Raw genomic sequence first — 25,171 nt, 5'->3', positions numbered from 1 at the left:
GTCTACCTGTGGAGGTCAGAAGACAACTTGCAAGAATCAGTTCTCTCCTACCATGCCGGTCACAGGGTCATCAGGTTTGGTGGCAAGTGCCCTTACCTGATGAACCATTTCACCTGCCGCTTCTGTTTGTTTATGACTGGGTCTCTAGCCCGGGTTGGCCTCAAACTTCTTCTGTAGTTGAAGATGACCCAGAATTTCTGATCCTTCTGCCTCCACGCCCCAGATGCTGGTTTATAGGTGTGTAGCACCATGCCTGGTTTATGCAAGTCTGGGAATTGAATCCAGGGTTTCAGGCCAAACTACCAACAGAGCCTCATCTCCAGCTCTGTGTTATATGCCTATGTGTGTATACGAATGTGCAGGTATGTGGAGGGGGACTTGCCTTAATGCTTTTTGCCTGATTTTTTTTATTATTATTATTATTTTGAGACATCATCTCTCACTGAACCTACAGGGTTTGCTTTAATAAACAATGTAGCAGTCGTACTATTGTTTCTAACCTGGCCCTAAAGACACAATAGGACCGCTACATTGTTTATTGAAGCAAGTCGTGAAGGCTGGTCATACTGAGGGAAATAGATTCCACCAATGGGAAAAAGGTCAGGTGAGGGAAGCTGAGTAGAACAGAGATCGCTGCCCACTCCCAGGCATGTCCAAACCACAGCTCCTAAACAGATTAGAGGCCATGTTTAAACACATTACAGGGCACCAGGCAGTCAGAATGGGTCTCAAGCCCTGACTACTACCGTCTTCTACCTTGAGATGATAGAGGGGGTGGTTGGTGGGAGAGGAGAGGTACCAATGCAACTGAGGATGACCCTGCATTGATCATCCTGCCTCCGCCTCCTGGGTGCTGGGATTACAGCACACTACCATGCTTGGCTTATGTAGGGCTGGGGGTGTAACCCAGGGCCCTATGCTAGGCAAGCATTCTGCCAGCTGAACTACAGCCTCAGCTTCCCCCGCCTTCCTGAGTTATGACCTTACTAATGGGAATGATCACTGGCACAGCTACTTCACAAGGCCACGAGTAGACATGTAACCTGCCCACAGAGCACCCACTTGTGGGTGCCTCACACAGTTCTGAAGGTATCCTTGCCAGTATCCCAGGCCCTGATCCTATGAGGGCCCCTTCCCCAAAACGGGTCCTCATCCCCCAGCCCAGAATCTGACCCAGTATCAAAAACCTCCACAGTCACTTTGGCAACAGTATCTTTATTCAGTTAAAATGGACAGACTGTGACAAACCCAAGCCAGGCCAAAGAGGTGGTCAGTCCCGTCTCCCCACAGCCCCTCTGACCAAAGGAGAATAGGGCGGAGGGCACTGTCTCAGAGTGGGAGGAGCCCTGGAATCCACCTACCATTTGGGAGAAGGGACAAACTGCCCTTCCCAAGTTCACTTGGACAAGACTCTAGTTTTCTAATAAAACGCCACAAATTCTACCTTTCTCAGCTAATTATCTAAAGTTCAGGGTGGGCAGTCCCTAGAGGATTTGGGGTCTAGGATAGAACTTTATGTTCTAACCTCATTTTTAAGGAATATATTTATCCCCCCTTTTTCTCTTTAAAAAAAGTTTTCCTTCTGCTATTTAAAAAAATGTTTCTGAGTGTAACCAAAAATAGGTATTTCTTTCTTTCTTCTTTTTCACCTAAGTAGTTCAAAGAACAACACAACAGAAAAGAGAAATAAAACGTAAACACACCTCATACAAAAATAACTCCTGGCCACCCCTGCTGACTGGGTAGGTCAGGTTACCTGGGTCCCCTAATACAGAAAGCTGGGGTGCCTCTGTTGGGGTGTACCCACTCCAAGTAATGCAGTACATTCTAGGGACTGGGCCCCGTGTCTGGGCAGGACAGGAGACAGCCTCCAGGTTATGTCCTACCTTCCCCAGTCCCGGGCAGGGAGGGATTAGAGGGATCCCGGTGGCCAGCGGGTTGTCTGAGAAGATCAGAACAGGGGTGGACAGGCACGGGAGATGGGGGACAGGTTTGGTATGCCGGGAGGTGACCAGTTTGGGACAACAATTTACACTTCAAGGAACAACCTTCCTCTTGTTTTGGCTTGTTTCACATTTTCTCTCTGGCCAATTTCATCTCTATTTCTGTAAACCCCATGGTTACTTAGCCACAGACTCCTCTGTTGGGGCAGAGGTGGGCAAGGCTGGGGGAGAGGGAGGCGTAGGAGAGCCCAGTGACAACACAGGCCCACACCAAGGGCCTTGAGGCTTGAGGTAGACGGTTTCTTTCACACTTAGAGTTGGGATAGTGTTGTTTTTTGTTTTGTTTTGTTTTTTTCTTTGTTTTTTTTTTGTATTTTTTTCTCCTTTTTCTTTTACTCAGGGCAAGAATATGGGGTGGGAGGGGTACCCAAAAGGGAGCTTGAGGTAGGAGTGCATTCGGGCTCTGTGGGGCAGGGGGCTGAGGCTATTGCCCCGCTACTCCCAAGGACATTCATTCCGGCTGAGGTAGGTGCTGAGAGTCAAAACAGCTAAAATCCATCCTGAGAAAACAAGATTGGTTCGGGGCAAGGGCATCAGGGGCCACGCCACAGCAGGGACACATTGTTTGGAGCACAATTCACTTCCTCTCTCTCTTCTTTCCCTCTCTTTTTTGACTTTCAAATTTTGATTTTTAAAGGAAAACTTTGTTTTGTTAGAAGTCTGGTGGGTAGCAGGCATTGGTGAGGGGACATTAGCTCTAGCAGGGGAGATGCCTTCCTGTAGGACCCACTGGCTCCTGTGGTTTGAGAACCCTGCCCTTCAGTTAAACTAGAAGCACTGGCGAGCTCCTAGAACCATTCAAGTCCCATGGAGCAGGAAGAAACCTCGCCTTCAACCTGAGAATGGGGCACTGCCCCTCCGGAACACATCAAACGCTGGCTCACAGGGAAGCCGGGACTGCTGGAGGCTGGGCATCCTGTCCTTCACTGAGGAGGCCAATATCCTGGGGTTCTGGGGCAGGCCCAGGCCCTGCAAAGGGGGACTTGGCCTCTGCTGTCCTTCCTGCCACAAGGTTGAAGCCTTGAAGCTGCACCATGGAGATCTGAGTCTCCCCACACGGAGCAGGGGCTGCAGGATCCTGAGGAAGGAAGGGTTGGGTATGGATGTCAATATCAGAGCTAGAGGTAAGGGTCGGTCTCCATCCCACCCCGGGGCGTGGGCCAGCAGTTGTGTCTAAACTTTTCATTGTCCATTGTCATCAAAACGATCATGCTGAAGACCATTCAGCCAAGTCACACAAAAAATATAGATTCTTTCTTTCTGACTGGGCAGTGGTAGCGCATGCCTTTATTTCCAGAAGTTGGGAGGCAGAAGTAGGTAGATCTCTCTGAGTCTGGTTCTGGGCTGCACAAAGAAACCCTGTCTTGGAAAGAAAAAAAAAAATCCCCAAATCCTTTCTCTTTTCTCTTTGAGATAAAGTCTCATTCTGTAATCCTGGATGGCCTAAAACTAGCTCTTGTAGACCAGGATAGCCTAGAACTCACAGATCCACCTGCCTCTGCCTCCTGAGTTCTGGGATTAAAGATGTGGACCACCAAGGTTATAATCATAATTTAAAAAGAGAGAGAGAGAGAGAGAGAGTATCATGTAGCTCAGGTTGACTCTCTGTGTAGCCAAGGCTAATCCTGGAATTCTGATCCTCATGTACTGTTGGTATACACCACCATACCCAGTGCATCCTGGTTTTTTTTTTTTTTTTTTGATTGTTGCTTGGTTTTTGTCTGTTTGTTTTTTGTTTCTTCAAGACAGGTTTTCTCTGCATAACCCTGGCTGTCCTGGAACTCACTCTGAAGACCAGGCTGGTCTCTAGCTCACAGAGATCCACCTGCCTCAGCCTCCTGAGTGGTGGGATTAAAGGTGTGTGCTGCCAGGCCCAGCCACTGTTTTAAGTAAATTTACGATTGTGTTGGGCCACATTCATAGCTGTTCGTGCCAAATGCAGAAGCGTGTGGACTGCAGGCTGCAGGCCGGGTGTGCCTGGCCATGCCTAGGCTTCCCAGACTGACTCAGGAGACCCAGGGAGCAGCCCTGACGGGAATTAGGTGCCCCAGGAAGAGATGAAGTGAGGGGCAGCACAGGGGAGTCAGAGACTGAGGGAGTGGGTGGGGCACGGGCACTCACTGTGGGCCTGGAGCCTGGCTGCCCAGCTGGCCCAGCCGCGGGGAACAACTGCTCCAACTCCTTGGCATCCATATGCTTCTCATCGTGGCCGAGGTGGCCCCCCTCTCCTCGGCTCACGCCATTCAGGGACAGGATACCAGGGTCCCTCTGACTCCGGGGACCCTGGGGAGGGGAGAGCTGGTTTTCCACATCCTTACACAGGAGGACCCTAAGAGAGGAGACAAGTGTTGGGGGGTACTATTGGGGACAGAGGCTGAGGTGCCAGCTCTGTCTCCATCCCCTGCAGCAGTTCCTCCCCAGATTCAGGACCCACCTGCCCCTCTGGCCAAACAGGAGGAAGAGGATGCAGAAGACGATGCAGGTGACTCCGATGTGGATGCCGATGACAATGCCTGTGGTGGATGTATGGTTGGTGACATCTTCCTTCCGGCAGTCACATGGGGGACTCAAGGCTAGAGGGCAGGGCAGGTTGGGGCACAGCTTGCCTGGCCTGAAGCAAGACTCCCCAGCCTTCTTCCTCTGCTTGACCCCTTTAACCTTTCCTTCAGGACCCCAGCTCAATCTTTCAGCTCTTTCTCTAAGTTCTAAGTACCGGGTTCTGTGTCAGGTACCAAGACTTGTGCTGTTTATTTTGAGACAGGGTTTCCCGTAGCCCAGGCTGACTTCAGACTTGCTATGTAGCTGAGGATGGCCTTGAACTCCTCATCCTCCAGCTTCTACCTCCTGAGTGCTGTGATTACAGATGCTATGCCTGGTTCTACGGCACTGGGGATGGAACCCAGGGCTTTGTAGATGCTAGGCAAGCACTCTATCAGCTGAGCTGTATTCTCAGCCAGGACCAGCTGTACCTTGTTTTGTTTTTATGGACTGTTTCATCCTTGCCATAGTTTTACAAAGTAGGAACCATTAACCCTGTTTCATAATGGGAAATAAAATAAAATAAATGAATAAATAAATAAAATAAAGCTTGAAAGAAGTTAAGCCCAAGGTCACACATGCATGCAGCTGCAAAACCGCACAGTTAAGCTTTATGCTTGTGTCTAAGCTGTGTGCATGAGGGCTGCAAACAACGGCCTCCCTCCTACCTAGCCTTTTTGCCACCCATCCCCCCCTTTAGGTCAGGCTGCCTCCCATGTCCTATCCTTAGCCCTCACCTGTCCTCTCAGAGGCTCCCTTCAAAGACACGAAGCGGACGGTGGCGTTCCCGTCTCCATGCTGGTTGAAGGCGAGGAGTTTCACCTCATACACGGTGCTGGGGTCTGCAGGAAGCAGGGCTACTCAGCAACTTCCCCTTCCCAGCCAGGCAGCTTTGTTCTGGAAGGGAAGGGACACCACCCCTGGCACCCACCGTCATGCCTTGCCCAGCCCCTCACCCTGCAGGTCTCACCAAGCTGGCTGAGGTTGTAAGAGGAGACAGTCCCAGGGAGCATGATGGGGCCGGTGAAGGAGGCTGCGCTGACCGGGCGGTAGAACAGCTTGAAGCCCCCATTGTGTTGGACCAGCCGTGGCCAAGGCTTCCACAGCAGTTGCAGAGAGGAGCTGCCCAGCAACCGCACCGATAGCGGGGGTGGGAGGGGGGCTAGAGGGCCAAGATGTGAGCAGTCAGTTGGAGCTCTAGCTTTCCTCCTGTGACCTAGAACCCAAGGCCCTGACAGCCTTCTCTTAACCTGAGGCACAGGGCATGGCCTGACTCAGGCAGCGTCTGAATTAGAAAAGGCTGCTCCTTCCCCGGCACAGCTAGTCCCTGCTTAGCCTCAGGACCAGTACCAGGTGCTCCAATAGCTGGAGCATCTAGGGTTTCGCATCCCATTCTCCTTACCTTCACCCAGGGTGCTGGCCAGGGTGGGGACAGAGGCTAAACTGGCCCCCCTTGGTGTGTAGGCCTTGATGTAGAAGCTGTAGGCCGTGGAGGGTTCGAGATCTCTGACCAGGTGCTGGAAGGTGCTCTTGCTAACGGCTTCCTGATACTCCAGCTTGGGTGAGTCTGGGAGGCAAAGGAAGCCCCAGGGAGTGTTAAGGGATGGGAGGGCATCTTGGAAGCTTTGGTGAAATGAGGTGGTCAGGGAGCCGGGTGTAGAACGAAAGGAAGGTGTTGGGTCAGGTTATGTGTGGTTCGGGGGTTAGCTACAGTTAGGGTGGGTGACAGAGCTGTCCTGATGGCCACTACCCACCAGCAGCCTTCCTGATGTGCAAGACGTAGCCAATGATCTCCTTGGTGTGGGCTAGAGGCTCACTCCAAGACACTTGAACCTCAGTGGAGGACACAGAGACAGCGCGAACATTGCGTGGGGGGCCTGGCAACCCCTCAGCCCACAGCACGGTCAGCCTGGCGCTGGCTTGGGATGAACCAGCAATGTTCTCAGCCACACATTGGTAGATGGCCTCATCTTCAGGACCAACTCCAGAGATGCTCAGTGTGCTGCAGGAAGAGGGAGAGCCTCAGAGGTCGGCCACATCTCCCAGCTGAGAGATGGAAAGACTGAGCCCCGGCTTGTCTGAGCAAGATTTATTGGCACAAGGGTGGGAGGTCCAAGACATGAGCCCCACGTCCCAGAATCCCATCCCTGTATCCCTGGGATCCCATCCCATCTCCCCTGGCTAGAGGGACATGCTTATATTTGAACTGCTGACTTCAGACACTGTTTCTTCCTATGATAGTACCCCAACACAGCACACACATGTGCATGCACACATGTACACGCACACACACACACGCACACACATGCACACACATGTACATGCATGCATGTACACACATACATGTACATACATGCATGCACACACACATACATGTACACACACACACACACCTGTTGTTGTTCTTGAGCCTGACGTGACCTCCTGGCCCCAGCACTTGTCCATTCTTCAACCATGTGACATGAGGGGGTGGTTCACCTTGAGCTTGGCAGGTGAACATGGCCGTGGTTCCAGCCGGCCTGGAGATGGACTGGGGATGCTGGACAAACTCTGCTGGGGCTGAGTGGGCACAGAGAAGCATGGAGTCAAAGGGACAGCCACAAATGGAGGGGTGAGGAGGAAGGGTTAATGGGTCAGAGAAGAGGCCAGGAATGGCTCCCTCTCATCTTCCTTCACCCCAGCATCTAGGAATAGGATTCCATCTTAAGGACTATTTAAAAAAAGCCTGACATCTGTATCCGAAAGCAATCAAGCTGAGCTCCCTGCTCAGGAAATTGTTAAGTAAATAAATGTGCTAATAGGGCTGACTGCACCTCCAAGGCTGTAATGACAGGAGATGGATGAGCCCCCCTTCACCACCCAATCCCACTTCCCTCCAATCCCCAGCCTCAAGCCTCTATTAACACCCAAGAATGGAATACTCCATCACTTTCATGCGGACAGATTAACAGCACATAGCAAGCTAAACAAACGGCGTTTAAGTTCCTGATTCCCCACTTCCCATCTCCATTCCCGTGCCACGGAGGAGAGACAGCCAGGGAAAAGCCCTGGAAATGGGGACTGAGGCTGGCTGCGGGGTGGGGGGGCACATCCCGAGAGCTAGGTGGGAGCTGCCATCTGAGAGGGAGCTGGCAGGCACACTGGAGCGCACAGCAGGCAGGTGTGAGTGTGGAAGAGCCACATGTGTGAATGAAACGGCTCCCCTGGTGAGCCAGGGGAATGACCTGCTGATGTCAGAAGGTGGCAGTGCTTCCCAGGGTGAAGGGGTGGCACCAACATGTGCAGGGCACATAGGTTGTAAGTCAGAGAAAGCCACGCCCCTCTGGCGCTAGGACTGTGTTCTGGGGAAGACCTGTGTCTCTGACCTGGTCAGAGGGGGGAGGGGCGGGGCTAGGGTGAGGCTAAGCAGTGGCAATAATAGGAGGTCCTGATCTCTGGAACAGACCAGAGGTGCTGAGGGGTCCTGGGAAGCAGGGGTTTGGCTGCTCTGTACCTTGAACCACCAGTCGGCCCTGGGCTGTCCTCCTCACCCGAGTGCCAGGCCTGTTGGCCGCACAGACATAGACACCTGAGTGCTGGACGGTCACATCTGAGATGATGAGGTTTCCTGTGCCCAGCACCTGGATGCCCTCCACCCCAATGGGGCGACCATCTGCAATGGAAGTGGAGAGGAATGAGCGGCGACGGGAGTGTGGACAATGGGAAAGATGAGAACATTCCAGAAGCCTCACCCCTTTACTAGTCTTCCAGAAAAGCCCCAACCCATGGCTTTGGCGCCATCCCTCCACAGAAGTTCGGAAGTGGCAGAGAAATGCATGGCACTTGAGTCCAGCAGCGGGGCCAGCATCCTGACTCCAGCATGACTGCTTAGCTGCTTTTGCTGTTATTGTTTGTTTGGTTTTTACCCAGCCTCTCACTGCACAGCCTAGGGTGGCATCCTCCCGCTTCAGCACCTACGCGCTTCTAGTCCCTTCTCCTTGAATCCATAGAGGACTTGAATTTGATTGGCAGTTGTAAACTCCATGGCTGAATATCCATTCTAGTCCAGGCTGCCGAGGCACAGACAGGGCCCTGAATATAAAGGCTCTGAGAAGTCCCTTAGTAAAGAGCCTTGGTTAACTCTGTTTCCCACACTTGTTAGGCCCCTGAGCCATTCTTTCTCTCCTGCTAGGCCGTACTTTGGGAAATGACGGAGCAGATGGATCCTGGAGTGCCTAGCGGCTCCTGATGGTAGCCTACCCTTTCCAGTTTCTCCCTGGGACCCCAGCCCTCCCCCCACCCCAGGGATCAGATTAGCACAGCCAGAACACAAGGAGACAGCTCCCCATTCAGGCCCTGAAGTGGTGAAATCTACTCCATTATCCCACAGGGCCCCTCCTTCCCCCATCACTCAGCTGCTAGTGTGGCATAGTCTCCTGGTGAATGCGGGCCCCACCCCACCCCTCTGGAGGCTCCTTCCCCCAGTGACCTTTCGGCTTAGACTAGTGGCCCATCTGCACCCTTTCACGGCTTTCTTCTGTCGCCTGCGAGTTCTGGCTGGGGCGACCTGGGAGCAGGCAAGCCTGGGAGTGGGATGCTTGCTAAGATTTTGAAGGCTTAGGATTGCATAGCTGGGGGTGTGGCCTGGGCATGGAGGGTGGGGTGGGAGGGATTGGGTGCTAAGGGCTGCAGAGCTCTGGGGCTGGAGAGACACTGAGGGAGAACTGTCTCTACTCGGTAACCCAGGGAACTAAGCCAGCTCCGCAGGGAGGGAGAGAATGCGGGAGCAGCAGGCTGACCTCCAGAGGAGCTCAGCCCCTCCCCAGGCCACGGGGAGGAGACTGACCCTTGTGGAGAACAAACACAATTTTAAAGTCCCCCAGAGCTGGGTGATGAGACCATGACACCAGCCCTCCCAGGGGGTAGACTGGCCAGAGAGCTGGGGCTATGGGTAAAGCTCACCCAGGCGGCTCCAGGACACAATGGGGCGCGGGTTGCCCGTGGCGACACACTCCAGCACCGCAGTCTGGTGCACTGTCAGGGTGAGGTTCTCAGGCCCCACCAGGATGGTGGGCTCCTTGTAGACCCCAGAACCTGAGCCTGAGGGGAGAAGACCACATTTCCTTAACACAGTGGGAAGCTTTTCCACTTCCTCACTCCCACTCATGACCCTGGAGACACACACACCAGCCCCCAAACAAGTTCTGAAGACAAGGAGATGTTGGGGGAACATCAGGGTCCTGACAACCATCCTTCCCCCACCAGCTAGGCCTCCAGCACTGGGAGAACCCAGGGATCATTGGGAAGAGGAGAGGGCTAGAGAGCAGCCTCAACTGCCAACTGAGTGTGTCTGGGAGTAGACCAACTCGGGTGACAGACCTGGACCGAAGGAGCTCACCTGACACAGTAAGCCTGGCCCCGTGGCTGACCCGTACGCTGGCAATGTTTGAGGCCACACAGTGGAAGACACCGCTGTCTTCAGCCCGAAGTCCTGTTATCTGCAAGACCCCCTTGGGCAGTAATGTGTACCTGTTAGGGGAGGGCACAGAGACAACCTCAAACCATGGCGACATAAACCAAGATGTGGGCACTATAACCCAGCCATACGGCTGTGATCACAGACACTCAATGGGACCCTCCCCAGTGGATACACCCTCCTAATCTTGATAATAACCACACACGACCCTCACACACACTTTCTTAAGCCTAGAATCTGGGTCCAGTAAGCCATGTGGACCCCCAATTTTGACTGCAGCTTGCATAAGGAGCACTGTTCCAGGCTATAGGCTCTGTAGCACACACGAGGCTGCCCCAGTCTTCATCCAGATTCAGTACCTCCATCAGCCTCTCTGTCCTTCCCACCAGAGACTCACCTCTCATCGTCCGTGTCAATGGGGACTCTGTTCTTCTCCCACGTGATCAGGGGCTTGGGAAGCCCATGGATTTGGCACTGGAAGCGGGCTACACCACCCTCCTCACCCATGGTGGCCTGGGGGTGCACGTGGAAATCTGACATGGCTGGGGAAACAGAAGAGGGGGGCAGATAAGGTGCACTGTGGAGGTGCAGAGGAAGTGATGAGGGGTCACCCACTGAGGTGCAGTCTGTTTGAGGCTTAAGACACATACCAGCCCTCCCCTCAGCCTTCTCTACCATGGGGAGGCACACTCGGATCCCAGAGATGACATAATGTTTAAGAGACCTAGAGAGAAGACACTGAGACAAGACATTGTCGTATGCAAAGTTCACAACTGAGAACCATGCAATCTAGTTACCCAAAAAGGCAGAAAAAAGAAAACAAAAGAAAGAAAAAAATTCATAATATTTTAAATACATTTACAACATTGCTCTGGACTGAATTTATGGCCTCCCTTGGCTTGTAGGGTGAACATGCCTGGAAGACCAACTCCAGAATGAAGAAGCTTACTGGGCAGTGGTGCACGCCTTTAATCCCAACACTTGGGAGGCAGAGGCAGGCAGATCTCTGTGAGTTCGAGGCCAGCCAGATCTACATACAGAGTAAGTTCCAGAACAACCTGCTACACAGAGAAACCCTGTTTTTTTAAATAAAAACAAACAAACAAACAAAAAAACAAAAAAAAAACAGAATAGAGTGATAAAACTCCAAGGAGGTATGTGCGGGCTGTGGAGGCTTTTCCGGGAGGAAAGGGTCTCCTGGACCTCATTTGTGAAAGTCACCTAGAGAAAGCACTTCTCCCAAACTGGCTACTGTCTTTTTATCTTCCGTTACCTGAGTAGTATGTGCCACATTCTACAGAACTGGAAACTGAGGCCCAGAGAGTGAACTGGTTCATCACTGTAGGGACACTGTCAATAGTAGCTTGGCCAGTCTCTTCCCTACTAGGGCCCAGTGGCTTTCTATCCTTTCCTTCCCTGTCCTCTCCCCCCCCCCACATGCAGTTCTGCAGTTTCTACAAGCGCCCCAAGAGGGTAGTGTATCCATGCAAGGTGACAGGCCTCTCAGAAGACTGTCAAACCTACCAATCTACATTTCAATGTGTCATAAATATTCAAGGACCCCCTCCCCACCTTTTGGGGATCAGATTCACACTTAAACTCTGATCTACAGAGGGGGCCATGGTGCCCCCTTGTACCCCCAGCTGGTTAAGTGTTCCTCCCACCCTGCTCCCACCCTGGCTCAGGCCCCACACTGCAAACCTGGGGAAAGGCCCCTCCCATACAAGCTCCCAGCTTCAGCACCCGGACTGAGATTTCATTAAAATCCACTTTGCTTCAAGTGCAGGAAGGCGGTACACCATCTGTCCAAGCTGCGGCCCCTCCCCTCTGGCACTCCATCAATTGGGGCAGTGGCTCCCTCCCTCCCAGAAGGACCCCCCCCCCAGCAGCAGAGACTCTGGAGCTTGTTGCAGGCTGTCCCTGCTCTAGGCTCCCTGGCATGCCTGGACAGCCCTCCTCATGGTTCCTACGTCCTCTCTCAGGCTCCCTCAATCCACAGTCCTGCTCTGGACTCCACGGCAGCTCAGCAGCTTGCAAGGATGAGGACAAGCCTTTGTGCCTTCCTCGAGAGTCTCTAGGGGCTGGCTCCTTTGTGGCCATTCTCCATCTCATTTGCATGTGGTTCATTAAATATAAACATGCATAAAAATCCCCTGCCCAGCCTCCTCCTCGCTGATGGCCTCCTGGGAGTGTGGTGGATGGGTGTGCACAGCTTCTTGTACATGTGTTCCGGGCTGAGTGTTTGCTGGGAAGCCTGGCTCTGTCTCCTGTATCTGGCCTGACTGTCCCCGTCTGGACAACTGTAGGGGTTTGATCTGCCAGCTACTGTGGCCGGTATGTGTTTCTGGTGTTGTGTTGGTGATCAATCACGAGTGTCACCCTGTGGGTAAAGCTCTTGTGGACAGGACTTTGGAGCCTGGGTTGAGAGGGAAAGGCAAGCGGTCCAGCTGGGGCCCCCATCAGGCTGGATGAGAGGATCCCCAGGGAGCATCCAGAGGTCAGCCTGCCCTGCCTCAGGCCAAAGGCTGTCCTTGGCCAAAGGCCTGTAGGTCAACCCAGGGGCTCAGGAGTGGAGGTTGAAAAGTCTCTGGGGTCCTGTCTAGCTCAACCTCCAGGAAGATAAGGCTGGAGATAGACCTTGGGGGTGGGGGAATGAGTACCCAGGCTCCCTCACCCAGACCCTGCCTAAATAGGAGCTGGTGTCCTCTTCTCTCGCTGGAGAGGAGCTGTATCTCCCTAGGCCCCCATCCCCACAGATGCTTCCTCATTACTGAATCAAGTCTTTTGTGCCTTTAGGCCCCAGGCTGGACTCCCTGGAGGCCCTAGAACTGGTCAGAGGAGAGACAGAAGCTGCTGCTTTTCAGATCTGGGTGCTGGAATGGCAGAGTCTGGTCTTTATGGGGCAGGCCTCCCTCAAATCCCCAACCTTAGAAGGACACTATCAGCACAGAGAGACTGAGTATGAAGATGGTGGGAAGGGATACCAGTGCTGGAAGTGGGTGGCAAGGAATCAGTCCTCACCCCAGTAGAGTCACTGGACCCCTAGAGGTTCCCTGGGGCCCACCTAGCCCTCACTACCTTCATTGGAAGGGATGTGGTGGAGCCTGTGTGTTGTCTTACTGGCACACTTATTCTGAAAGGTTGCTTTGCCTGTACAAAAATGCTTGAAACCCATTTTGAACTGAATCCTTTTGTCTTATAAAAGGAGTACTGAAGCCCAGGCCTTCTGCAGAGGTGTTCCTTACTACCCTAGCCAGTTTTTCTCTCTCTCCAAGGCCAGGAACCCCTGCAGCAGACTGTACATTAAACCAGGCTCCTCCTCCTTTTTTCCTCTCCCTCTTATTCTTCTTCCTCCTCTTCTTCCTCTTCTTCTTAAAGATATTATTTTGGCTGGGTGGTGGTGGCACACGCCTTTAATCCCAGCACTTGGGGGCAGAGGCAACTGGATCACTGTGACTTTGAGGTCAGTCTGGTCTACAGAGGGAGTTCCAGAACAGCCATGGGCTACAAAGTGAAACCCTGTCTCAAGAAAACAAACAAAATATATATTATTTATTTATTCTAATTTTATGTGTATGGGTATTTTGCCTGCATCTATGTTCCTCAAATAGACCAGAAGAGGGAGTCAGATCCCCTGGAACTGGAGTTACAGAGAGTTATGAGCTGCCATGTGGGTGCTGGGAAGTGAACCTGGGTCCTCTGGAAGAGCCTCCGGTGCTCTCAACTGGACCATCTCTCCAGCCTGGTCAGCTTTTTCTTACTGGCTGGAGGGAAGGTCATGAGCACAGATAGAGTTGGCTCTTCAGCTTCACATGGGGAGTCCAGCAGGCTATCAAGTGTGCTCTTCTCACCAAGCCTCTTGCTTCCCTCACCTCTTCCTGGCCTTCACTTACTCTTTGGTCAGCCTGGGGCTTGCTGAGTGACCTAGTTTACGCACCATACATGGAAGGTATGTATGTTCCCTCAGGACCCTCAAATTCTGCACTAACTCCTACCACAGTCTCCAGGTCAGAGAGCTTACCCAGCTTAGCTGGAGTCCCAGAACTTTCAAGGCACTCATGGCTCTTAAATAGACTTTAGGTTCCTCTTGTATCAGGGCAAAACATATTTGGTTCATAAGTCTTGTGTATTGTTTGTTTGTTGTGGGATATTTGTACATGGTGTGAAGATACATTGCTGTGATTGGTTTAATAAAGAGCTGGATGGCCAATAGCCAGGCAGGAGGTATAGGCAGGACTTCCGGGCAGAGAGAGAGGAAGTAGGAGATGAATCTAGACCTGCAAGGGATGCCAGGAGACAGGGAGAAGAAATAGGAAGAGCAAGGTGGAAGAGAGATGATGCCACATGACAGAAAGCAGATTAATTAAATGGGTTAATTAAATTATAAGAGCTAGATAGGAACAAGCCTAAGCTATAGGCTGAGTTTTCATAATTAATAAAAAGTCTCCATGTCATTATTTGGGAGCTGGCTGGAGGGACAGAGAAAGACTTGTTACATCCAAACAGGCTTTTGGGCTCCTCTAGTGTCAGGGTAGAGCATATTTGGTTTACAAGTCATGTGTGTGTGTGTGTGTGTGTGTGTGTGTGTGTGTTGTTTGTTTGTTCTGTTTTGTTCTTTTTTTTTTAAGACAAAGTTTTGCTATGTAGCCCAGGTCGACCTCAAACTCAATGTAATCTTCTTTCTGAGGTCTCCCAGCTGTTGGTATGAGCTACCACACCCCCACAGAAACCTGTTCTTAGCCAGGTGTGGTAGCGTACATCTGTCATCCGGGTATTCAGGAGGCTGAGGCAGGATGATCATGAATTCAAGAACAGCTTGAGCTACACAGTGGGACTTTGAATCAAAAATGAAAATAAGGTCTCCTCACGTCTGGGCTTGAGACAGCACTTCTGGGTTCCTGGGTACTTTTATGTTATTATCTGTCTGGGGAAAGGGTTCCTGGGCACACATGGAACATTGGGCTGCCAGTGGGGCCTCTGAGTTCCCCGAAGAAGTCATCACAGAGGCCACGGTGTGGTTGATAACTGTGACCTGCATTAGCTACTACCCATTACCCAGTCCTGTGGCCCCACAGTTGGCGCGTTCACTTCTGCACTCTGGTCCTCTGAGGACAGTTCTGGGTTCTTCCCTTCGCTGGGTGACAGAAGAGGTAAGGAAGTAGGTGGGAGCCTGCCAGGTGTGAGGGCCAAAAGGAAGCAACAGGGGAAAGGAGATAGCAAGCACCCTATCCCTGTGCACTTGTGAAAGGGTCTTCCGGCTCCCCTGTGACCCAGTCACCATGGACACAGCAGGTTAAGGCAGAGGCAAGAGGGGCTGAAAGTAAGGTCAGCAATCCTAGGTTGGAAGGGAATAGAAATGACAGGAAATGGTCCTGGACACCCCTATAAATCACCCAGAGGGACAGGATCTCCTGAGAACCAGATCTACAGCAGCTCTGAGAGGGGAACTTATTACCTGGTCCAGGGCCTTTGCAGAGGTCAGGCCTGGATTTGATTAGCCAGGCTCCAGGGACATGGGGGGCAGTGAAAAGTCAAGACGGAGCACTGGAAATGAAGCTCAAGTCTCCCACCTTTGGCTGCAGACAGAGTACTATCTGATGTGTGATGATTAAAAAAAAGAGCTGTGGACATATTTGGAAAACTTAGACTCTGCCAGAGTTAGTAGCTGGAGGAGGAAGGAGGTTTCTGAGAGCTCACTGCCCCGTTCTCATCCACTCGTTCAAGAGGGGATCACTGTGAAGACTGATCCAAAGATTCTAAAGGCTAAACACACACGCACACGCACACACACACACACGTACACGTGTGCACATAAACACGCGCACACACACACCATCTCCCTACCCATCTATCACTGTCAAGGATTGGGATACACAACATCTGGAAACCCAGCTCCTCCTCAGACAACGTGAACACTAATAACATTTTGCTTACACCAAGCACATACGTGCACCCTAGACACTGCTACCCATTGCTTCAAACTTTCCCCCAGAACTGCATTCTTCAGTAAGTCATGTCTGGGTACCCATGAAGGATCAGTTCCAGAGCCCTCTGCAGATAGCACACATATGTGCATGCTCATGTTCCTTACATAAAATAGTGCACACACTATTTGCATATGTATATGAGTTCAAGGGCAGCCTGGTCTACAAAGTGAGTTCCAGGATGGTCAGGGCTACATAGAAAAACTCTGTCTTAAAAATCAAAAACAAACAAAAAACAAAGTATAAATTCTGTTCCTTGACTTACTGCCACTTTTCAAATGTTCCACAGCCATAGGTTGACTACAGGCTAGCGGGAAGCCATCACACACAGCCACAGGTTGGCCACTGGCTAGCGGGAGGCCATCACACACAGCCACAGGTTGGCCGCTGTCTATTGGGAAGCCAACACACACAACCATAGGTTGGCCACTGGCTAGCGGGAAGCCATCACACACAGCCACAGGTTGGCCGCTGGCTAGCAGGAAGCCATCACACACAGCCACAGGTTGGCCGCTGGCTAGCGGGAGGCCATCACACACAGCCACAGGTTGGCCGCTGTCTAGCGGGAGGCCATCACACACAGCCACAGGTTGGCCGCTGGCTAGCGGGAGGCCATCACACACAGCCACAGGTTGGCCGCTGTCTATTGGGAAGCCATCACACACAGCCACAGGTTGGCCGCTGGCTAGCGGGAGGCCATCACACACAGCCACAGGTTGGCCGCTGGCTAGCGGGAGGCCATCACACACAGCCACAGGTTGGCCGCTGGCTAGCGGGAGGCCATCACACACAGCCACAGGTTGGCCGCTGGCTAGCGGGAGGCCATCACACAGTTCTATGGCTAGTGCTCATCTCGAGGCTTCAGAGTTCCAACCGCTTCTCTGTTTCCCTTTCTCACTGCTGCGCCGTCGAAAAGGACCCCTGCTCTCTGACTTCACTCCTGTCCTGCCCCTCCCTCTCACAGCTTGCCCCCCTCTTGGCCATATGAACACAGAAACAGAGGACAAGAGCTACATTTGGTAGGCTGACCTGTGAGCCACAATGCTTCACATGGCAAGATTCTGTCCTGTCCCAAGTCAGGAAATATTTGCTAAGAACTTTTTAGCATAGTGGTACAGACATCACAGAAGACTCTAGAATCAGACAGAACTGAGTTTAAAGTTCAACACTACAGTTCAGCCCAACTTCAGCTCACTGTTAAGAACTCTGGGAGTTTGGGCAAGTGAGACGATCTCCTAGAACTTCTTTTTTTGTTGGCTTTTTGTTTTTTGTTTTGGGACAGGGTCTCACTTTGTAGCTCTGAATGACTTTGACCTCACTTCCCAGGGGTGGGAAATATTGGCCTCAAACTCAGAGATCCACCTGCCTCTGCCTCCCAAGTACTGGGAGGAGAGTTTTATGCCATTCCACCTGGTCCTCAGAACTTCCGTTTTGTTTTGCTTTGTTTTTTATTATTTATAAAACAGGTGTGCTCCCTTCACTGGGCCTCTGCTCCCTGCTGCTGGAGGGGAATCAGGAGAACGGAGCTCCGAGATAATGGAAGAGCAAGGCTGGAGGCAAATGACTGCCCAGGGTAGAGACTCTTTCCCTGGAGAGGACAAGGCAGATGCAGGCACCTAGAGTCCCCTGGAGATGGGGCTGAAGAGAATTTGCAAGAGGATGGAGAATGGGGAGGGAGTTCTTGGCAGTGGGGGACAACAGGGCATTAGCCAGAGTGTGGTCTCTTCTATCTGACTTCTGCTGGGAGGTTTCACAGAGGCAAGCTGTCAGTTGGAAGAGGCCGCTGTGTAATCGAGGCCTTGATTTCTCTAGTAAAATGTTTACGAAGCCCATAAACTCATGCCTTTATTGGCCAGGCTCATTCCCAGCGTTGGATGTGACTCTCTGAGGCATAGTTAAAACACCTGCTGAACTAGGCACCGAGGGCGACTCTGGCCTCAGTCCAGACCTGCTCAGCAGAACCAGCAGTGAAGCTTAGTGGAATCTGGATGCTGAAGGGCAAGGAGCTGTGTCCACCTCACACGTTCTTCATCCCAGGATACCTCTGTAAATGTCCCATTCCAGAAAGACAAGGGAAAGGAGGGCTGAGATGGTGAGAAACCCTGGGTCCTGGGGCAGCGGGGGTATTGCTCCTGTTGCCCTTACCCCAAGGGTGGGAAATACTGGCCTTTAAACACAGTTATCAGGCCCAGGCTCACCCCTAACACTGTTCACATTTCCCCATCATCCAGACCCCCCTTGACTTTAGCTCTGTCAAGGAGCAATACGCCCTGACCAGCTGTTGTCATCGAGATGGTCAGCACACAACTCAGTAGTCCTGGGGACTTTGCTGTGGGTGGAGCCGGGGCTCTGAATCCAAAAGTGCACTCGGAAGTGGGAAGGGCCGTGTGGATGTTGGAACTAGCAGAGGAGAGCAGATGGACCTACAGACAGCTTCCTAAGACTGTGGTTGGCTCAGAAGCCTGTTGGGCTTTGCTGGCCAGCTTTTGCCAGGTGACCCTGCTGAGAAACCTCTGCATCCCTTAATCAGCCTCCCTGAGCTCCTGACCCTTTCTTGGGCCCCTGAACCCCAGGCTCTCTTTCCCACCCTCTGGCTCCACCACCAATTCACCAATCTCCCCTACCCTGGCTCCAATTCCAACACAAAAGGCAACTTTGTCTTTCAAGTCCCCAGCCATAAATCCACAGCTCACCCCTCTGCAGCCGCCTCTGACAGATGGGGGCCTGGAAGGGGGAGCGGTGGTGTGGGATGGTGTGTGGAGGGGCTGCGTTCTCCTTAGGAACGTCTGTGTGTCCAACTACTGGCGGCTGGAAGACTGGGGGAACCTCCAAACTTTGATACCACGATAGGTCAAAGGCAGGATGGCAGGGGATCCCAGAGGCTGGGGCCAAGGAGAATAAAACGCCTCAAAGCCCTCCTTTCAATCACTTAACCAGGATGTTTAGAGGCTCCAGCTCTTCCCTGGACACCTTCTCCTCCACTTCCAGCCTCCCATGGAGGGAGTGAAGTACGCCTGGAGAGGGTGTGCTTGCCTATTAAGTATGTGTGCCTAATTGGGGGGTGTGTGTGTGACACGTGGTGGTGGCCTCTGGAGCACTGGGGTGGGGGGGAGGTAAAGAAGGAAATGTAGGGAAGCCCGCCCCTACCCCAACTCCTGCTCCCTGTGGTCCTTCTACCACAGCTGGGGTTTCAAAAGCATACCCAATTTCAAGTATTTTTGTCCTGTTCTCATGCCACATATCAGGTGAACCCATGTCCTAGGGTTTGGTTCAGGAAGTCCAGTCACACAATAGACCTGCTGAGCCCACCGTGAACATTCATTCCACACACACACACATACTGAAAGCAAGTGCCAACATCAGACTCGCTGGCATCCCAGGAACAAAGCTACCCCACCCCTGAGCTCTGTTCTTAGACACTGCCATCACCCTCTGAAAAGAACCTAGTAAAACCGTCAGGCTCTTAATGCTGTCACAAAAACATGGCTGCGAAGGCTGGAGAGATGGCTTAGCAGTAAGAGCACTGGCTACTCTTCCAAGAAGCCAAGTTTGATGTCCAGCACCCATACTGTGCCTCACAATAGCCTATAGTTGCAGGGGATCCAATGCCCCTCTTCTGGCCTCTGAGAGTACCAGACACACACATGGTACACAGGCAGATACATAGGCAAAACACCCACATGCGTGAAACTAAGATTTTAAAACATGGCCCTAAAAACAGGCCCTGAGAGCCAGGGGTACGCCTTTAATCCCAGTACTCAGGAGGCAGAGGCAAGTGGATCTGAGTTCAAGGCCAGCCTGGTCAACAGAGTGAGTTCCAGGACAGCCAGGGCTACACCGAGAAACCCTGTCTTCAAACAAACAAACAAACAAACAAAACACATATATGCACGAACACACACACACACAACCAGGCCTCTGTTTCTTACGTTGGCATAATAACCACATTAGGTAGGGTTTTCCAGCTTTTCTGGGGCTCAGAGAAGTTGAGAACTTGATCAAGGGCACACAGATAATCACTGGGATTAAGGCAGGTGCTTCTTCACAAGGTGGGCCGACTCCAGATTCCGAGCTCCTTCCCAGCAGCATAGCCGCCCTCACTAAGAAAGGACACATTCCCGTGCTGCTCACATAGAACTGGCAAGCCACAGGAAGGCACAGGGTGCCCTGCATCTTAGACCCCGCAGCCGTCACTCCTGACCACTTTAGAGCTACCCACATACAGCCAGCTTAACTGCCCCAGGGTTTGGGGGTTTTATAGAGTGTAACTAATGCAGAAAAGCACCCTGATAAGGTGGTGTTATCACCACACTAATGGCCCCTAAATTCTATTAACACAGGTAAATAAATAGCCAAGATGTGCTTGTCCCAGGTGGCTCTTTCCTAAGCAAGTCCAGTTCTTCCCACATCAGAAAATCTGAGGTACTGATCTTTCCAGAGTGGGAAGGCCCAGAATACCCCAGTAGGATATACAAATGGAGGAGTCTTTTTTTCCCTCAGGCTGGGAGGGCAAAGCATGATGAAATGCCAGGGGCCTCTACGGCAGGAGAGAGCGGCTCTACCTAATTCTTCAAATAACTGCTTCGGCAACCATGGCCAAGTCAAAGTCCTTCTCTGTGACTCAGTTTTCGTTCTGTTCTGTTTTGTTTTGCTTTTCCCTCAGTGCGACTGGGGAGTTAAGGCTGTGGAGTTACAAAGTGTTACCCAGATGTAACCTTCAAGGCACCAAGTGCAGCCTGTGGTGCAGGTCGGGGGTGGGAGTGGACCTAGGAATGAATCCCTGCCTTGGATTTGAAAATGCCCAGGTCCAGCGGAGCCTCTCTACGCAGACTGTGTGTCTCTGTTAGTGTCAGGGTCAACAATCTTCCTTATGTAAACCTGCCGGGTCCTACCATATCCTTAGCTTCCGTTGTTCTGGTCCGGACACCGGATCTCCCTCACCTCCCGGAAGGGCGTCTGGTTAGGGGGCCCAGGCTGGAGCTATTAAGTAAATTGCTTTCACATGACCACCAGGACAACTCAACAAAAACAGACACTTCCCCCAAATTTCCAGAGCCATATATTAGGATTTGTAGGGATCGGTGGAGCGGGGTTAGGTAATAGAGGCGAAGTGGATCAGGCTCGGCTCTGATCAGGCTGTGCAGCCTTTCAATTCCAACCTGGCTTTTGCTTGCCTGTAAAATGGAAGTGGAGGAGGATATAAAAGGTAATACCCAAGATCCAGACCTAAAACAGAAAAAGAGAGTATCTAGGATTCTAGAATGAGGCTTGCCTGTCCTGCACAGGCCCTGGGTTCAGCCCTAGCACCAGAGACAGATACTCTCAGTACTCATGTGGAAAATCAGGAAGACCAGAAGTTCACAGTCATTCTCGAATAGTGAGTTTGGGACCAGCCTGGGCTACATGAGACCTTGGGGGTCTTTTATTGTTTTCCTAAAGACTAGAGAGTCAGCTTAGTGGACCTGAGTTTGTTTCCTATCTTATAATCACATAACTATAGTTCAAGGAAGATCTGATGCCTCTGACCTCCATGAGCATCTGCATTCATGAACACACATACATGCAATTAAAAACTTAAAAATAGGGGCTGGAGAGATGGCTCAGAGGTTAAGAGCATTGCCTGCTCTTCCAAAGGTCCTGAGTTCAATTCCCAGCAACCACATGGTGGCTCACAACCATCTGTAATGGGGTCTGGTGTATGCCTTCTGGCCTGCAGGCATACACACAGACAGAATATTGTATACATAATAAATAAATAAATATTTTAAAAAAAAATAAATAAAAACTTAAAAATATTCTAGGACACTAGGCGATGATACCCCCTCCCCATTCCGCAAACGGCACTTCTGCATTACACATCTCAAAGCACACTGTTGTTTTCCGGAATCTCTGGTGCCTCAACACCAAACCCAGCAGAAGGAAACCTGTAGGCCCTCCACCTCAATAACTCTCTAGAGTCAGCCACATCTATCTTCAGGAGGAGGAGATCTGTAACCCCAGGAGGATCCTGGAGTTTCTTGGCTCTTATGGGACAGTGGCTGGAGGTCTCCTAACCCCTTAGGAACCCTCTGCAGAGGAGTTTAAAAGTTTTCCCATGAAGTCATAGGAATCCTCAGACCTACTCAAGTGGAGAGTCTCATCTTTCTGTATACTTTGTGAATAGCCTCACCGTGCCAGGAGGCCAGGTTATACCTCCCTCCCACGGCTAGCAGATCCCGACTCATCTTCCCTTCTCTTCTCTATTGCCCTGGCTTAGGGTCTCATCCCCTGCTGTAATAGCACACCCACCTCCACCCTTCTTCCTTTCAGTCTTCCGTCCCTCCACCCAAATGTCCCAAAGCCACAATGTTCTTAAAGCGTGGTTAGTGTCTCCCCATTGCTATTTTTCGGGGGACTCTACTTAGATTGACATTCATGGTCTTCTATATTAGGGGTTGGATCTCTCTATGCTCAAAAGACAACACATGCATTCACATAAGTTTTCCTTCCCTGAATAGTCTATTTTTTTTGTTTTGTTTTTTAAAAAGATTCATTCGTTTTATATGTATGCATATTTTGCCTGCACGAATAAGTGATCTCTGAGTCCAGAAGAGGGCACCAGATCCTCTGGAAATAAAACTGAGGCTAGTTACAAGGTACAGGGAACCCAACCCAGGTCCTCTGTAAGAACAAGGGCTCTTAAGCACTGAGCCACCTCCCCACCCCCTTAAAAGACATAGTCTCTCTATGTAGACCTATGTTTGAAGCTGGCCTCAAACTCAGAGATTCAACTGCTTGCCTCCGTCTCCTGAGTGCTGGTATAGAAGGGTATGTAGACCAGGGCACCAAGCTATACCATGGCTGCTTATGTTCACATTTTTTTTGTCTTTTCCTCTCTTTTTGGCCCAGAACTATTTTGCACCTTCCTCTGCAAACACTTCCCATCTTCCACTTCTCCCAAAGGAGACAGCATTGTCTACAGCTCCCACCCAGTCCTTATCAAACTGTATCAGAGCCAAGTGCCCACAAATCTTTCTGCCTCATCGCCTGTGGGCTGAGTCCCATGCAAATGGAGAAGAGACTAGCTTGCCTTCCTATTTGTAGGAACAGACACAAGGTAAATAGTAAGTCCTCATAAACTGCAGTCTACTCAAATGGTCTAGGTTGGCAGTTCCTTGTCATCTTGAGATAAGGCCTCCTGTATGCCAGGCTGGCCTGCAACTTGATGTAGCGGAGGTCAGCCTTGAACTTCCAATCCTTCTGCCTCCACCTCCCAGGTGCTGGGATTACAGACATGGACACAGAGTTTATGGAGTACTGGCTTCAAGCATGCTAGACAGGCACGCTACCAAGTCCCCAGGCCTTCCTTATCTTGTCTTCCACTCAAGCTCCCACTTTTGCACAATTTCCTCTACTTCAGCCTAAGCTTCTTCAGTGAAAACTAAAAAGCTGGACAGAGCTCGGTACTCAAACTTGGTTATGGATTCCAACAACGCAGAGTTCTGCCTAACAATGCAGACGGCAGTATCTCACTGCCAGAGATTCCTTGGTCTGGGGTGGATGAAGAGGACAAGAATCCGTTTCTACAAAAGCTCCAGGAGACGACTCACATACTTAACTGGTTGTGGGTACCTCTGGCCCTGTGCAGGTTCTTGAGAACAGCCACAAGGGCAGATTCTCAGCCCAGCCCCCATCTCTTCCTGGAGGCCGGCTGGTCCTAGTATTCCGACTCCAGCGCCCAAGGCAAGGCGCAGAGGGCAGCAGGCGGGCGGTGGGGGAGCCTTCAGAGCGCAGCCCCCCGGGGGCCCGATGGAGGCATTCGGAGGGCGGGCGGGAGAGGTCAGGGCCCGAGCCGGGGCCCTGAGAGTCTCGTTCGCTCAGCCGCAGAAGTAAGTGGGACCATCTGCTCCACTCCTCGGAGGTCATTGCTTTGTGTCAAGCTCCCCATCCCCCTCGCTCCCCTCACTCCTTTCTCCCCCCCTTTGCCCTTTGACTCCCAAGACTCAAAGGGAGAAAAGCACTTCAGGTCCTGATGAAAGTGGGAGTGTGATGGGGAGCGACACCAGCCTCCGCGGCACCACCGCACAGCCTCGGCCCAGGATCTCCGCAGCCCGAGCGCAAGAAGCACGATCTCGGTGCGCAGTGCAGGCGCAGGCAGCGGGCGCTCCCGCAGGAGCCAGGCCGGGTTCCCACAGCCCGTCGGGTCCGCCGGGCCCCTTTGAAGTGGCCGCAGCTGCACACCCCGCCCCGCGGCTAATCCGGGCCAACGCGGGCGTCCTCGCCGCCCCCCCCCCCGTCCTCCCTCCCCCCGCATAGCAATAGTGTCCGCGCTGAATGGCGCTGGCTAATTACCTCGCTCGCACCACCGCGGGTGAATGAGAGAATCCGACATTGTGCGCGGCGAATGGAGAAAATAAGACAGCCATTGTCCTCGCACGCCAAACGAGGGTTTGATGTCGCTGGGGCGAGCAAAGCACCATTTCCCGCCACCTCCTCCCTCCCAAGGGGTTCGAATTCCCCAGCTAGGCCTGGCCTCCTACTCTGGTAAGGGGAAACTGAGGCAGCAGTCGCTGTCCCCCTAGAGATGATGGACGAGACGGGAGCACCCCTCCTGCTCCGAACTACTCCTAGCTCGTCAGCCAGCCAGCCGTCTCCATTCGCCACAGTCACCTCTTCTGGTCTCCTGCTTCCACGCTTGACTCTGAAAGCCAGGAAAGGCCTGCGTTCACCAGGACCTAATTAGATTTCGTGAGAACACAGGAAACCGTTGGCGGGAGAGTGGGGGAAACTGCCCACTTTGGTGCCCACCTGTGGGTCACCAACTGCAAGCAACGGTAAAGTTTAGAGACTGGACAGAATGACTCAGAATAGCTTAGAAGTAATAGAAAAAACGGCAGGGGCAGTCTGGGAGGCCAGGAGGCAGGATTTGAATCAGAAGCACTGAAGCCGAAGTTTGGGCTTTGAAAGCAGAGTGGTGGGCTGATAGGGACCAACGCGAGTTCCAGCCACAGACAGGTGAAAACAGTCTGCTCGTCTGAAACCAATCAAGCCTGAGGCATTTCTTCATCTATTAGGATAGTTAGCTCAGCTAAGAAATCAATCAGAACTAAAGGAAACTGATACAGATGGGCAACCTGATGGTCCTGCTGTGTAGGTTGCTTCATGCCTCACTGGGCTTCTGTCTTTCCTTCATCCCCACCACAAAAGACAAG

General features: G+C 52.0%; 1 protein-coding gene across 1 annotated transcript in view; it reads right to left on the bottom strand.

Moving 5' to 3' along the window:
* Window positions 1–1,199: 1,199 nt before the first annotated feature.
* Igdcc3 (immunoglobulin superfamily DCC subclass member 3) overlaps window positions 1,200–25,171 on the bottom strand; it is a 43,305-nt gene continuing 19,333 nt past the window's right edge. Inside the window, exons 3-14 of the mRNA XM_085689236.2 lie at window positions 10,394–10,538; window positions 9,919–10,049; window positions 9,483–9,620; window positions 8,035–8,193; window positions 6,935–7,100; window positions 6,296–6,543; window positions 5,944–6,108; window positions 5,512–5,703; window positions 5,279–5,383; window positions 4,438–4,576; window positions 4,125–4,332; window positions 1,200–3,081 (exon numbers count right to left, since the gene is read on the bottom strand). Coding sequence (XP_085545362.1) covers window positions 2,884–3,081; window positions 4,125–4,332; window positions 4,438–4,576; window positions 5,279–5,383; window positions 5,512–5,703; window positions 5,944–6,108; window positions 6,296–6,543; window positions 6,935–7,100; window positions 8,035–8,193; window positions 9,483–9,620; window positions 9,919–10,049; window positions 10,394–10,538 — 1,994 coding nt within the window. The 3' untranslated portion in view covers window positions 1,200–2,883. The remainder of the gene's footprint in view (window positions 3,082–4,124; window positions 4,333–4,437; window positions 4,577–5,278; window positions 5,384–5,511; window positions 5,704–5,943; window positions 6,109–6,295; window positions 6,544–6,934; window positions 7,101–8,034; window positions 8,194–9,482; window positions 9,621–9,918; window positions 10,050–10,393; window positions 10,539–25,171) is intronic.

This window comes from Myodes glareolus, chromosome 4, assembly GCF_982192425.1.
Source record: "Myodes glareolus chromosome 4, mMyoGla1.1, whole genome shotgun sequence".
Taxonomy (NCBI): Eukaryota; Metazoa; Chordata; class Mammalia; order Rodentia; family Cricetidae; genus Myodes; species Myodes glareolus.
Note: the sequence above shows the minus strand (reverse complement) of the source record. Positions and strands in the feature narration are given on the sequence as shown.